Genomic DNA, 14,139 nt, shown 5'->3' on the forward strand with positions numbered 1-14,139 from the left:
CCTATTTCCTAAACACACAATAATACTGAAATTAGGCCAATTAATAACCCTACAATGGCCTCCAAGTGTTCAAGTGAAAGGAGTCACACATCTCTCACTTTAAATCAAAAGCTAGACATGATTAAGCTTAGTGAGGAAGACATCAAAAGCTGAGACAGGCTGAATGTTAGACCTCTTGTGTCAAACAAGAATGCAAAGGAAAAGTTCTTGAAGGAAATTAAAGGTGCTACTCCAGTGGACACACGAATGTGGTCTTCACAGAAGATCAAATCAACCACAACATTTCCTTAAGCCAAAGCCTAATCCAGAGCAAGGCCATAACTCTCTTCAATTACATGAAGATGAGAGAGGTGAGGAAGCTGCAGAAGAAAAGTCTGAAGCTAGTAGACATTGGTTCATGAGGTTTAAGGAAAGAAGCCATTTCCATAACATAAAAGTTCAAGGTGAAGAAGCAAGTGCTGATGTAGAAGCTGCTGCAAGTTATCCAGAAGATCCAGCTAAGATAATTCATGAAGGCGGCTACACTAAACAACAGATTTTCAATGCAGATGAAACAGCCTTGTATTGGAAGAAGATGCCATCTAGGACTTTCATAGCTGGAGAGGAGAAGTCAATGCCTGGCTTCAGAGAGTCAAAGGACAGGCTGATTCTCTTGTGAGTCAGGAGCTAATGCAGTTGGTAACTTTAAGTTGAAGCCAATTCTCATTTGCTACTCCAAAAATCCTAGGGCCCTTAAGAATTAGGCTAAATCTACTTCGCCTATGCTCTATAAATGGAACAACAAAGCCTGGATGACAGCACATTTGTTGACCACATGGTTACTGAATATTTTAAGCCCACTGTTGAGACCTACTGCTCAGAAAAAAATATTTCTTTTAAAATATGAGCACCTGGTCACCCAAGAGCTCTGATGGAGATCTACAATGAGATTAATGTTGTTTTCATGCCTGCATTCATTCTGTAGCCCACAGATCAAGAGGTAATTTTGACTTTCAAGTCTTATTATTTAATCTTATACATTTTGTAAGGCTATAGCTGCCACAGAGAGTGATTTCTTTGATGGATCCGGGCAAAGTAACTTGAAAACCTTCTGGAAAGAATTCACCATTCTTAGATGCCATGAAGAACATTCCTGATTCATGGGAAGAAGTCAAAATATCAACATTATTAGGAGTTTGGAAGACGTTGATTCCAACCCTCCTGGATGACTTTGAGGGGTTCAAGACTTTAGTGGAGGAAGTGACTACAGATGTGGCAGAAATAGCAAGAAAAATACAATTAGAAGTGGAGACTGAAGATGTGACTGAGTTGTTATAATCTCTGATACAACTTTCATGGATGAGGAGTTGTTTCTTGCGGATGAGCAAAGGAAGTGGTTTCTTGAGATGGATCTTTTCCTGACGAAGACACTGTGAAGACTGTTGAAATGATAACAAAAGATTTAGAATATTACATAAACGTAGTTGATAAAGCAGTGGCAGGGTATGAGAGGATTGACTCCAATTTTGAAAGAAGTTCTACAGTGGGTAAAATGTTATCAAACATCATTTCACACTACAGAGAAATTGTTCATGAAGGGAAGAGCCAATCGATGCGGCAAACGTCATGGTTGTCTTATGTTAAGAAGGTGCCACAGCCACCCCACCCTTCAGCAGCTACCACCCTGATCAGTCAGCCGCCATCAGCACTGAGGCAAGACCCTCCACCAGCAAAAACATTACAACTCACTGAAGGTTTAGATGATGGTTAGCATTTTTTAGCAATAAAGTATTTCTAAATTAAGATATGTACATTGGTTTTTTTTTAGACATAATGATATTGCACACTTAACAGACTACAGTATAGTGTAAACATAACTTTTATATACAATGGGAAACCAAAAAGTTTGTGTGACTTGCTTTATTGTGATATTCGCTTCATTGTGGTGGTCTGGAACTGAACCTGTAGAATCTCCAAGGGATACCTATATATAAAGACAATATAATGTAAATGCATATTTGAATATTTCAGTGGGATTTGAGAAAGATCTCTCATGCTAACCTGTGGGCAGAACAGAGTACCATGAACTAAAAGCTGGTGGCTTTGAAGCTCACTGAGGATGATACCCAAAAGGCCGAAAGTCATTGTTGATGAGGGAGGATCAAGGTTTCTGGTGGTGGTGGTGGTGGTGGTGGTGCCGCCGCAGAGCTCTGTCCTTGGTACTGACTGCTATGCTCAAGATTCTTTTCTTTTCTTATCATTCTTTGTCTTTTTTTTTTTTTTTTTTTTTTTTTTTTTTGTGGTACGCGGGCCTCTCACTGTTGTGGCCTCTCCCTGGAGCACAGGCTCCGGACGCACAGGCTCAGCGGCCATGGCTCATGGGCCCAGCCGCTCTGCGGCATGTGGGATCTTCCCGGACCGGGGCACGAACCCGTGTCCCCTGCATCGGCAGGCGGACTCTCAACCACTGCATCACCAGAGAAGCCCTCTTTTCTTATTATTTTTTAACATCTTTATTGAGTATAATTGCTTTACAATGGTGTTAGTTTCTGCTGCATAACAAAGTGAATCAGCTATACGTATACATATATCTTCATATCCCCTCCCTCTTGTGTCTCGCTCCCACCCTCCCTATCCCACCCCCCTAGGTGGTCACAAAGCATGGTACACTCAAAATTCTTAACATTGTTAGATGCTTGTCAAATTTATGGCTAATCCACTGCTAAGACAGTGGTAAATATATGTGATGTGCAGGAATAGAGACTATTTCCACTATGTTGGAAAGATGAGCTGAATCATTTGAGAGCTGGGAACAAGAGCTGAAAGATGAGAGGCTTTGGATTAAACTAATCTAAACTCAAATATCAGCTTTGTTGCTGGATGAACTTGCACAAGTTACTTAAGCCTCAGTGAGCCTTAATTTCTTCCTCCATAAAATTGAGATCATTAAATACCTCTTTTGAATAAATAAGACTGGTACACAATTGATGCTCAACAATTGTTAGTACCCCTCCTCCTCTCCTCTTCTCAAATCTTCCTAGCGGAATAAAACAGAAATACATGTGTAGAACAAAGGGTACAGTGTTGGCCAGCATTATACGAAGTGCTACTGTTCAAGGCAGGAAGCCTAGCTCTTGAGGGATATCCATGAGAATAAGGCCTATTGACTGAAAGTTCAGTGTAAACAAACATCATTATTTCATTCAAAAATACAATCTTAATCTGCACTAATTGAGTAGAGCACCCAGATCAGGGAAGGTACTGGTTTTCTTATACTCTGTGCTCTTTAGCTGGAGGAAGGATTCGGTTTTGGCTGCCACATGCAAGAGAGCATTGACAAAATGGAGAAAGGCTACCAGGGTGTGAAAAACATGTCACAGAAGGCCAGGCTGAAGGAAGGAACATGCTTTATCTGGTTAAACAACAATGACGGCTCAGGGAGGAGCTGATAGGTGCATTAAAGTACTCGAAAGACTTTGGGAAGTTCAGAAGAATTAGAAGAGCCAATGGGTAGAGGTATAAGGTGGGAATCCTCAGCCTGTTGGCCTAAGGAATACTTCCTAACACACACAGATTTTAAAAAGCAGGGGTTACCTTGTAAGATAGTAAGTTTCCTGTCTCTAAAAATATTGAAGCAGAAGAGGTTAGATGTGAAGTTTCCTATACTGAAAGAGGAAAACAGAAGGAAAGATGTGTGTGTGTGTGCGTGCGTGTGCGGACAGTGTTTGGAAGAGAAAGACCAGTAAGTGTACTACAAGCCATGCTTCATCATTCCATCTCAGTGTCTCGTAAGGTTTGGTGCATAACAGTGATCAGATCCTAAAGCAGGTGATGAGAGAAGTCTTTCATACGACAACCATGGACCGCACCCAGTTATGAACCCTGCTGGGCAAAGCTTGGTGGGAGAACTTTAAATAAAGAAACATTTTCTTGAATATAAAGGGACTGTAACCTTAAATTAGAGGTAAGTCTAGAACCCAGGAAAATAATTGCAGAGCGACTTGAAACAGGATGAGCTAACCTGCCAGAAGGTTTAATAAAAACACATGATATTGTGGGTGTTCATAAAAAGAAATGCTTATGAAAGTCAGAAGCTGTAGGAGAGCTCCATGGGGAGATGGAATATGATATGTGGGGACGACACGGGGCATCAGCATCAGATGTGTAAGTTCATTTCATCCCTTTTTGATCTGAAGAAGTCAGGTTTTTAAGAGAGAAGAGGCCTCTATTTAGTTAGGGATCTACAAGGCTGCAGGGTAATCCTTGGACGTTGCCCAAGGCAATCCACTCTCCCAGCCTTTGAAATGACACCTCCTCCTCATTCTACAACCCCTCCCCTCCTTCCTCTCTGTGATGATCTCACCTATTATTTCAAGAAGAAAACAGAGCAGTCAGAAGAGGACTCACGTATCTCCTTAGCGGGAAACCTACCATAATCTTCCTGCCTCTGTGCCTCTGGATTCATCTGCCTGACCTCCTGCTGACACCTCCACTGCATGCTGGATGCCCCCCCGGAGCCTCTTCAAAGGTTTTGCTTTCGCTTTCATTCCCTTTCCCTCCTGCGTCAATTTCTCCCACTCCACTAGATCAACCACGTCAGCACACAAACACGCAGTATCCTCTCCTGTATTTAAAAAGGGAGTCTCCCCGAGACCACATGCCCCCTCCGGCTACTGTCCCATTTTTCTGCTCCTCTTGATAGAGTCTTTTGAAAAAACATTTTTTAAAAAATTAATTAATTTATTTTTGGCTGCGTTGGGTCTTCGCTGCTGCGCGCGGGCGAGCGGGGGCTACTCTTCGTTGCGGTGCGCGGGCCTCTCATTGCGGTGGCTTCTCTTGTTGCGGAGCACGGGCTCTAGGCACGCGGGCTTCAGCAGTTGTGGCTCACGGGTTCAGTAGTTGTGGCTCGCAGGCTCTGCAGTGTGGGCTTCAGTAGTTGTGGAGCATGGGCTTAGTTGCTCCGCGGCACGTGGGATCTTCCCGGACCGGGGCTTGAACCCGTGTCCCCTGCACTGGCAGGCAGATTCTTAGCCACTGCACCACCAGGGAAGTCCAAGTGTTTTGAAATTCTGAAAGAGTTGTGCACATTCTCTGACTCTGTTTACTTAGGTCCTATTCTCACCTCAGCCCACTCAAAGCAGGCTTTTGCTCCCACCACTTGACTGACACTTCTCTAGTTAGGGTCCACTACAAACTCTCTTCTTACACAATCCTTTAGCCAATTCTCAGTCCTCGTCTTATTCATCTTACCATCAATACTTGGTTCAGTTTTTCTCTCCCTCCTTGGTCCCATGTGGTTCTTAACTTGGATTCCAGGGCACCACATTCTCCTGCTTCTGCTCCTACTGCCTCCGTTTCTTCAAGTCTTTTGCTGAAACTTCCTTCATGGCTGACCTCGGAAGGCTGGAAGCCCCAGGCTCAGACCTTGGACCCCATCTCCATCTATCTGCACTACGAAGATGGTACCCCTCATCCCCAAGGGTGTAAATACAAACTGATTGCTCCAAAATTTATATCTCCACTGACCTTTCCTCTGAGTTCCCTACTTCCCCCTTCCACTGATCCATTTCTTCCCCAGGGTCTGTCTCAGTAAATGGCATCACTACTTACCCAGTTAAGAGCAAAACCCTTGGACTCATCCCAGACTCCTCTCTTCCTCTCACATTCCACATCTAATTTGACCATTTTTACTACCTCTACCTCCATCATCCTAGTCCAAGACACCATCATTTCTTGAGTGAAATAGTACAATGGCAACTGATCTCCCTGTCTCTGCTCCTGTCTCCTTAAAGTCTATTTTCCATATAGACGCTAGAGAGATTTAAAAAGAAATGCATCAGTACCTCAACTGTTCAATCCTTGCAATGGTTTCTTGTCACACCAAGAATAAAACTGAAGCTCTTACCTTGGCTACAAGTTCTACAGAACCTACCTTTGTCTCTCCCTCTCTCCAACCTCATCTGTTGCCATTCTCAGCATTGCTTCATCCTTTCTGGCCATGCTGGCCTTCTCTCAGTTTCTTTAACAAGCCAAGCTTGTTCTGACCTCAGGGCCTTTGTACTGGCTGTTCTTTTTGGCCTAGAATCCTCTTTCCCCAGACCCTTATGGGTTCACCCCTCATTTTAGGCTCACTCAGTTGTTACTGCCTGACTGAGGCTATCCTTGACTTTCTTTTCAAACACAGAGTCCAGGTCTTTCTGCCCACCACTCTCTACACCTTATACTAGTTTATTTCACTTTATTGTACTTAGCACAGCCTGACCTTATGTTAGGCAGTCAGTGCTTGTTGAATGCCAGTCTCCCCACTAGCATGCCAACTCCAGGAGGACAGAGGCTTGTAGGATACTGCTAGCTTCTGGAACACTACTAGGCACATATAAAAAATGAGTGAGGATCATTTTAGTTATAATGGACTTAGGGAGCAAGTAAGGGATTGGCTGGAGGAAAAATAGAGGCCGTGCGGTGAAATATGCAAGGGTGAAATGCATGGAATCAATGTGTAAGCAGTTTACATTTACATGCAGAAGGCAGGACGGCACCAGGGGAGTAATCAAACTCCTAAAGAGAAAAAGACTTTCCAGGTGCTATAAAGTTTCCCCCCACTGCCCCCCCGGTTCTGAAGCAGAAATCTTCCTAACATCCGTTTACCATCTAGCTCAGTAAGAGTCCTTAGAAATGTACAAGAATGTTTAATATTAAGAGAATTGAAAATGTATATACTGAGCACATTGCCCAGAGTCAGTCTTTACTCATTGAATCGGATATTGGGAGATCTATGTGAACTGATGTTAGAAATCTATTTGCCAGGTGAAATGCTCTGCCACAGAGCAAAGTGACTCATTTTACTCATTCAGTGTTATCTTAAGACTCTGTATTATTCTAAGGTTTTAGAAGCGAAACACAAAGCAGAGAGTTATGGTGTTACCTGTTCAAGAACAAGTATTTAAAAGCCTGCTTCGGCAATTTCAGGTTTTTTCCTTGAAAATTACAAATGTATAGAATAGATGACAGCACAGCCGAAAGCAAACTAGCAGCCTGCTTCCTCCGTTTCTGCTAGCCCTCAGTTACTTAAATAATGGCATGACCCCTATGAGCGCAGCCTCTACTCACTGACCCACCTGTAATCAAGGGCACAGTCGGTGATGACTGAGATAGATTCTGCAACTTGGACAGACAGAGGCCACCCACACAGGCTCCTGCCCACCTTACATTTTCTTACATTACTTGAGAGCAGAGGCTCCATTGGCCACTAGGAGGCAGTCTTTACACCTCACTCTCATTAAGAATTCTCACCACCTTCTTTCACTCACTGCTCAGGACTCTGGTAGAAATTCATTGTTACCTAAATGCATTTCAGATAAAATTTTATTTTGTCCACTACTTTCTAGCCCTATGACCTTGGCATGTTACTTTAGCTCTCCGAACTTGTTCCCTCGACTGTTAGAGGGAAATGAACAAAACTTAGTTCCTGCAGGTGTTGTGGAAGAAACGCAACATTATTTATCAAAATGGTTAGGCCAATACTTGGAACACAGCATGAAATGAATGACAACCAGTATTTTTAAAATTTATCTATGGCTTCCCTCACTCTCTCTTTCTAGATTAGGTTACTCTTGTGATCACTGCATTCTTGTTATTTCTTAGGCTTTGGGTTAATATTGTTCTCCCTCCTCGCTATCAGCATTTCTTTCCATTTTATAGCAAAAGCTCCAAATGCCTTCCACTCCCATCCAAATGCCCCATTTCTGCACTATAAATCAACGACTACTCATCAATATACTGACAAACTGAAGTTCTCAAAGGCATATTTCTTTGGAGAAGAATCTCACTCCAAGCCAGTGTTTCCCAAAGTATAGTGTATGTAAACATTGACGGATATATTTGAGGGAACACATAAAACTTAAAAAAAAAATTTCAGTTATAATTTTTAAAAACTTATATTAGAAAAATATAATTAGCATATCAAATTCAAGATAATAAAGCTTAGGATAAAGATAAGGAAGAAAGTGAATCAATTTAAATTTACTTAAAATCATATTAATTATAGTCAAGGTGGAACAAACATATATAACAAACATTATGAAGATGACACGACTGAAATTGCGGGGTGTTCTAAGTCATGTCAGCCCTAATAAGAAAGGAGTATTAATGAGCTCAACTGCTCTATTCTACATTAAACTGTGTAGGATGGTTCTTTTCTTTCCCTAGTGCCAATCAATCCATACAACTCTTTTATTATTATTTTTTTTACAGAGCAACTATTTTAAAAAAATTTTACTGGAGTATAGTTGATTTACAATGTGTGTTAGTTTCAGGTGTATAGCATAGTGATTCAGTTATACCTATACATATATTCATTCTTTTTCAGATTCTTTTCCCATATAGGTTATTACAGAATATTGAGTAGAGTTCCCTGTGCTACACAGAAGGTCCTTGTTGGTTATCTATTTTATCCATACAGCTTGCACCCAGCCAAATTCTCTAAAGTCCCTTAATTAAAACACCCTGAACTGAAGGTCTCCCTAACCTGGGGAGCGGGAGAATTCATTTATCTTCAGTGCCAAAGTAGTAGACAGAAAAGACTTTCTCCTGTGGCTCTTGTGCACATCTCCTTGAGCCTCCTTGTGAAATGTTTCCAGACACTGGGAAGCTGTGCTGGCCATCGTCAGAGTCATTCTTATGACTTCGTGTACCCAGAGCACGACATTGACCAAATGCCACCACTCCTGTAACACAGTGGGGCTCAGGGAATATCCAAGCACAGAACTAATTCATTACAAATAATTTCCCCTAAACTGCATGCTGAAAGAACTATTGTTTAAAAATCATTTGCTGCCTATGTACCACTTCATTATATTTCACCCGTGTCTACGAAGGCAGGAGAGAGGTTCAAACATAATAGACTGTCATTTGTCTGAATCGCTAATGAAAGCTGCAGCACTGAACACACAAATCAAGCTGCTCGTTTTGCCCAGCGCTATCTGAGAACTCAGGGTGTACCGCAGAGCAAAGTGGATCAGCTCTCCGGGGGAAATCCTTCATGCGTACCTGCCATAAGAAGTAATAAGTTCTGCTTTGCATCACTCTATTTACAGACTCCAGCTAGTTTTGCATATTTTTTGTGGCCTTTTTTCTATAGCAGCACACGTTCTCGAACGAATCACTCTCATCCTGTCGATTTTATTGTTAAATTGTGCTCAGACTTTCTCTTTAGGTGTTAGAGGATCGCACAGACATTTTCTGTTCAAACAGGAACAAATGAGACTTGGGGGAGAGACCTCTGGCCTTTGAAATTCTCCACGTAACTGACAGAATTGTAAGACATTTAAAGTGTACAATGTGACGATTTGATACACGTAGGCACTGTGCAGCACCGTGCTTTGTATGACATGACATACTGGCTTGAGTCAACTGAGTTTGGTTTCCCATCTGTGAGACTCGCCCATTTCTTGGAGCAGCTCAATGGTGGAACTAAACAGAGGAAGGAGAACCAGGCCCCAAAATCAGAGGAAATGCCCTTCATCCACCTGAAGAGTGTTAGAGCTATAAAATCCTATTGTAAATGTCACACTATATATCTACTATAATCATGAAAATTTAGACCAATGAAGTGTCAAATTGTGTGTTAACAAAGAGGAAAATGCTGAACAGGGAGGGCAGAACCTTCAAAATTCCTGTCCTTCCCCCTTAATTCAAGGTTGCCAGCTTCTCTGTGATACCAAGGGCACTGTATTATTTTCCACACTTTGACTTTTCAGTAGGTTTCAATGCTTCCTCGATGTATTCTAAACAGCGTGAGTGTATACATCTTGGGCTAATGGGCATTTCAGACTCTCAGCTCCATATCTGTACACCCTCTGCAAATACTCAAATGTGAGAAGCAAGAAAGACATATCATCTTCATTTAATTATGACCAAATTGATAAATGTCTTTTCTCATATTCTAGGAGGAAAAAAAATTCCCACACAAACTTCTGACGGCTCATTTTGGCCACAGAGTTAAGATCATTTTCCTGGGGCACCAAAGTTTGGAAATGACAATGGGTGTGAACACTTGACATCTTCCTGCTTTGGTGAATTGCCCAGAATTCTTTGTCAAAACTAGCATAAACAAAGAAAGCTATCCTACCTGGAAAAAGTATGTGAATCAAATAAATAATACACTAACTCTAGGCCTTCAGGTCTAGTATAGTATCCTGTCTTTTCCGTTCATGAACATTAGACAGACATGATTAAATGCCTCATCTCTAAGTGGCTAAAGCCACAAATTATTGTAAAATGTGCTAATCCAAGAATCATACAGATATCCTGTAATAATCTGGACAACCCTCAGGTGGCCAAACTCTGATTCACCAGTAATCTCTCAAATAAAGGAAGATCAGACCAACAGATTCTTTTTAATAATCATAGATGTGTAGTAGAATCTGTTAGTTCAAAATAGCTTTGTACTTGGAATTCACCAAAAATGAGCTCAAAAAATGAGCGGAAGTGAGACTGAAATATGCCTCCTTAATAGTTTTAAACAGAATGTTAAGTCTTTAAATTTAAACTTCAGTGTCATAGGTAGTCGTGTCATTTCTTTTTTACTAGCATGGTTATTAAAAATTTTACAAAACCTTATGAAAGACTAAAAAACCTTTTTTTATACATTATGCCATAAGAGACACAATTAAAATGACATTTCCAAATAACAAGAAAAATGCATTTCCCCTTTATCCAAATCAAATGCATTTGGCTCCTAAGAGATGTTTAATCCATTCCCTTTTTTGAGAACAGACAGGAGTGGACCGAAAGGATTTACAGTTAGAATTGTCATTTCATGAAGGACACATATTTGACTTGTGATTATAAAATAACTGCTATAGCAATCTTGAGTTTAGACAGTGGTAGTAGATTTTGATATGAATGAAAAGCAAATTATATTTTTGTTAACATTCAGGGTCACTTCTCTGGGTCAGAATTATTAAAAGTTACGCTTTGTTATGCCACGGAAATAGTGGAACCCATGTTAAGAAACCTTATCTATGTATATGTGTACAAATATTTATTCCAGGAAGCATCAGGTCTCTATAGAATTAGTTTCAAAGAACAGCTTAAGCTTTCATAAAAACGTGTATAGAGAGCTTTAAAATATCTTCCACTACCTTATACTCTTCCTCCCTTACACCTCCCCCCCTTCCATCAGAGAAAGTGTTCACATGAACGATACAATTCAATCACCATCATTGGATCGGTGGGGAGAGATGTGAGGAAAAGCCATAGCTCCTTTAAAATTCCAGCTTCTGGGTGTTCGCTTACTGCCCAGGAATTGGGGCACCAAAATCTGCCCTGAGAAGTGCCTTTGCACTGAGAAGATCCAGGGGCCGGTAGAGGAGCCACGCTTTCCTTTACGCCTTTTTCAGTTCCTTGGTGCCTTTTTTCTTTAGACACATCTTTCCTTGCTACCAGGGTGGTGATAATACTTTTGAGGGAAGTGAGGTTGGGAGGTAAGCACAGGAGAAAGAAAAACAGGCTGTAGGGCTTCCCTGGTGGTGCAGTGGTTGGGAGTCCGCCTGCCGATGCAGGGGACGCGGGTTCGTGCCCCGTTCTGGGAAGATCCCACATGCCGCGTAGCAGCTAGGCCTGTGAGCCATGGCCGCTGAGCCTGCACGTCCGGAGCCTGTGCTCCGCAGTGGGAGAGGCCACAACAGTGAGAGGCCCGTGTACTGCTAAAAACAAAAAAACAAAAAAAAAAAAACAGGCTGTAAACTTTGATTTTGCTCTTTTAGCTCCCCGGGGTCCACCTTCATTCCTCGGGAGGACACTTTGGGATTTTTCAGCCGAAGCTCCAGCAAATAATAAAGAGCGTGCATTTTCCAGGTCTCTGCGCATTTCCCTCTCTCTCTCTCTGACTTCACAGGGATAAAGGTTGCCATGGTAGGTGACTGGTTAAGATTTCTGGATGCTGGATTTAGATCTCCCTTTGACTTAACTATTTGACCAAAGATCAGGGGAGAGTCCCTTTTTTTTTTTTTTTGCCAGAACAAGAATTAATGGGGATTTTTAGGTAAGACAGTAAAGGTTCAGAACTCCAAGTGTCAGAACTCAGTCAGGACGCAGTTTCCAAGAAGTTCCCTAATTTACTGTTATTTCTTAAGATATAACAGTAAGTCCTCATCAGTTATTAATCGCTTTGGTTTCTTAGCCTTCCCGCTGGTGAACTCTTTTTTTCTCTTGGGCTGTTCTAAATAATTAAGAAGATTTTGAGGACGCCCAACCCTTCTGGCTGCTGCCTTCTAAGAGAGAACAAAAGGGTGTTTGTTCATGTTCAAACTCCAGGAAAATAACCCCTGAAGCCTACAAAAAAGGTTCCTGATTCCAGTGACTTAAAAACTGACCTGAGGAAGAACAAAAGGAAAAAGTCTATTACGAAGAATCACTGTATGTCATGAACTAAGGATTATAATTAACAACTTCTCTGTACCTAATATGTAATGTTAAAAACTACTTATGGACTTTAAGGAAAAGCCTGGCCCATAAACCTGTGTTCTAATTTAGTATGTAACACTAGAAAACCCATGAAAGGAAAACATGAGACTAGTCGGTGCTTTTCTTTAGTACCACATAAAGTGGTAAGGACAGTGGGAAGGCTCTTCAACGCTTCCCAGCAGAGTACTGAGCACCAGCTAATTAGAGAGGCCAAGAAGGAATTGATGGATAACTGGCATTCTTGAGCTTCAAACTTTGGGTACTTCCTTATTGCTGACAAGGAGAAAGCAGAGAGCACAGCACAGAGCTGATCGCAGTAGTTTTTCTAAACGTGATCGGCACTAAGAATGATGTTTTATAGGATGGAATAGAAGAAATCTCAGCACTGGGTGATGCCATCTAATTACAAATTGCAAGTTACTTTAGAATCTTCAAAGCACACAAACAAGGATAGGTAACATTCACAACATGCCTCTTTCTAAGCCAGGTACTTTCACTATGAGTCTAAGCCTTCAGAATAAGAATAAAAATAACCACATGTAGTTCTTATAAAAATAAATAATAATCACGAACAGGGCAGAAACTGGACTCATCTCGCTCTTTACGCAAATGGAAAATTCCCCTTTCATTGACAGATCTGCCAAACCATTCAATTTAACATTGGAAACACTGCTTTGTTTCTCCTGGATTGTTAAACTACTGTACTCTAGAATCCTGTCACTAAGCTTTAGCTGTACTCAATTTGCTTGTATATAATATAGAAAGACGTTAATTTTGATAAATTTCTAAATGTATTAATGCTTTTAATCCTTCTCTTAAGTATAGTTGCTACCATAAGAGGTTTTCCACAAATTACCGAGTTCAGATAAAGTTTGAATAATATTTTGAATCTCCTTCCTCCTTTAATTTTAGAATGTTTATGTCATTCTCAAATTCAAAGTTTCAAAATATGGAAGTTTGGGATAAAGACATTTTAAGATATTTCTGAAAAATCTTTTGTTGAAAAAAGTAGGTATCGTTTATTGTACTACAAGGAACCTAATCACAGCTTCCTAAGGAAACAAAAGTCCCAGAATTCTACAAGAGTTGTTCGATGGAAGTAAATCCAAGTTCAACGAGACAAGAAGAAAAGAGTAATTTGTTATTCAGCATATATATGATCTGCCACAGCAATTCTGAACCACTTTGTTATGCCCGGTTTGTCTCAGTAAAGGGATAGATGCTGCTGTGAGAATCATACCCTGAAATCAGAGGTGAAAGTAAGTCAATGAGTGAGAGCTGATATAAATTCAAGTCATTTTACAAAGGATTTGCACACAAGATGAATTTTCACAAGTCTGCAAGCTTTTCCAGAGTCTAGCTTTCATGAACGTTGTTTGAACAAGTTGTATAGAATGCAGTCTCCACCCTATGAAATAGCATTTTTTTTTTTTTTACCAAGTTGGAACTATTTAGGATCACCAAATAACAGGGTTCAAAAGGAAAACAGCTGAAAAATCCAGCAGTCTGGTCTAACCTGGGATGCTCTGTCTCCTCACAGCCAATGCTCCATCAGGCGGTTTTGTCTGGCTGGCGGATTTAGTGTAGGGACTCTCATCTGCAAAGGTACAATGAAGGGTTTGGTTAATTTCCATCCAGTTTCTAATGTAGTGAAGATTTTCCAATGGACTGCAATCCTTCTGCCAGAGAGAG

General features: G+C 41.0%; 1 protein-coding gene across 3 annotated transcripts in view; it reads right to left on the minus strand.

Annotated features, from left to right (window-relative positions):
• GRIP1 (glutamate receptor interacting protein 1) overlaps positions 1–14,139 on the minus strand; it is a 437,679-nt gene that overhangs the window by 196,291 nt on the left and 227,249 nt on the right. For all 3 annotated transcript variants that reach the window (XM_060023847.1, XM_060023846.1, XM_060023845.1), the window contains exon 2: positions 13,964–14,044. In XM_060023847.1, the coding sequence (XP_059879830.1) occupies positions 13,964–14,044 (81 nt within the window). The remainder of the gene's footprint in view (positions 1–13,963; positions 14,045–14,139) is intronic.

The sequence above is a fragment of the Delphinus delphis genome, chromosome 11 (genome assembly GCF_949987515.2).
Source record: "Delphinus delphis chromosome 11, mDelDel1.2, whole genome shotgun sequence".
Taxonomy (NCBI): Eukaryota; Metazoa; Chordata; class Mammalia; order Artiodactyla; family Delphinidae; genus Delphinus; species Delphinus delphis.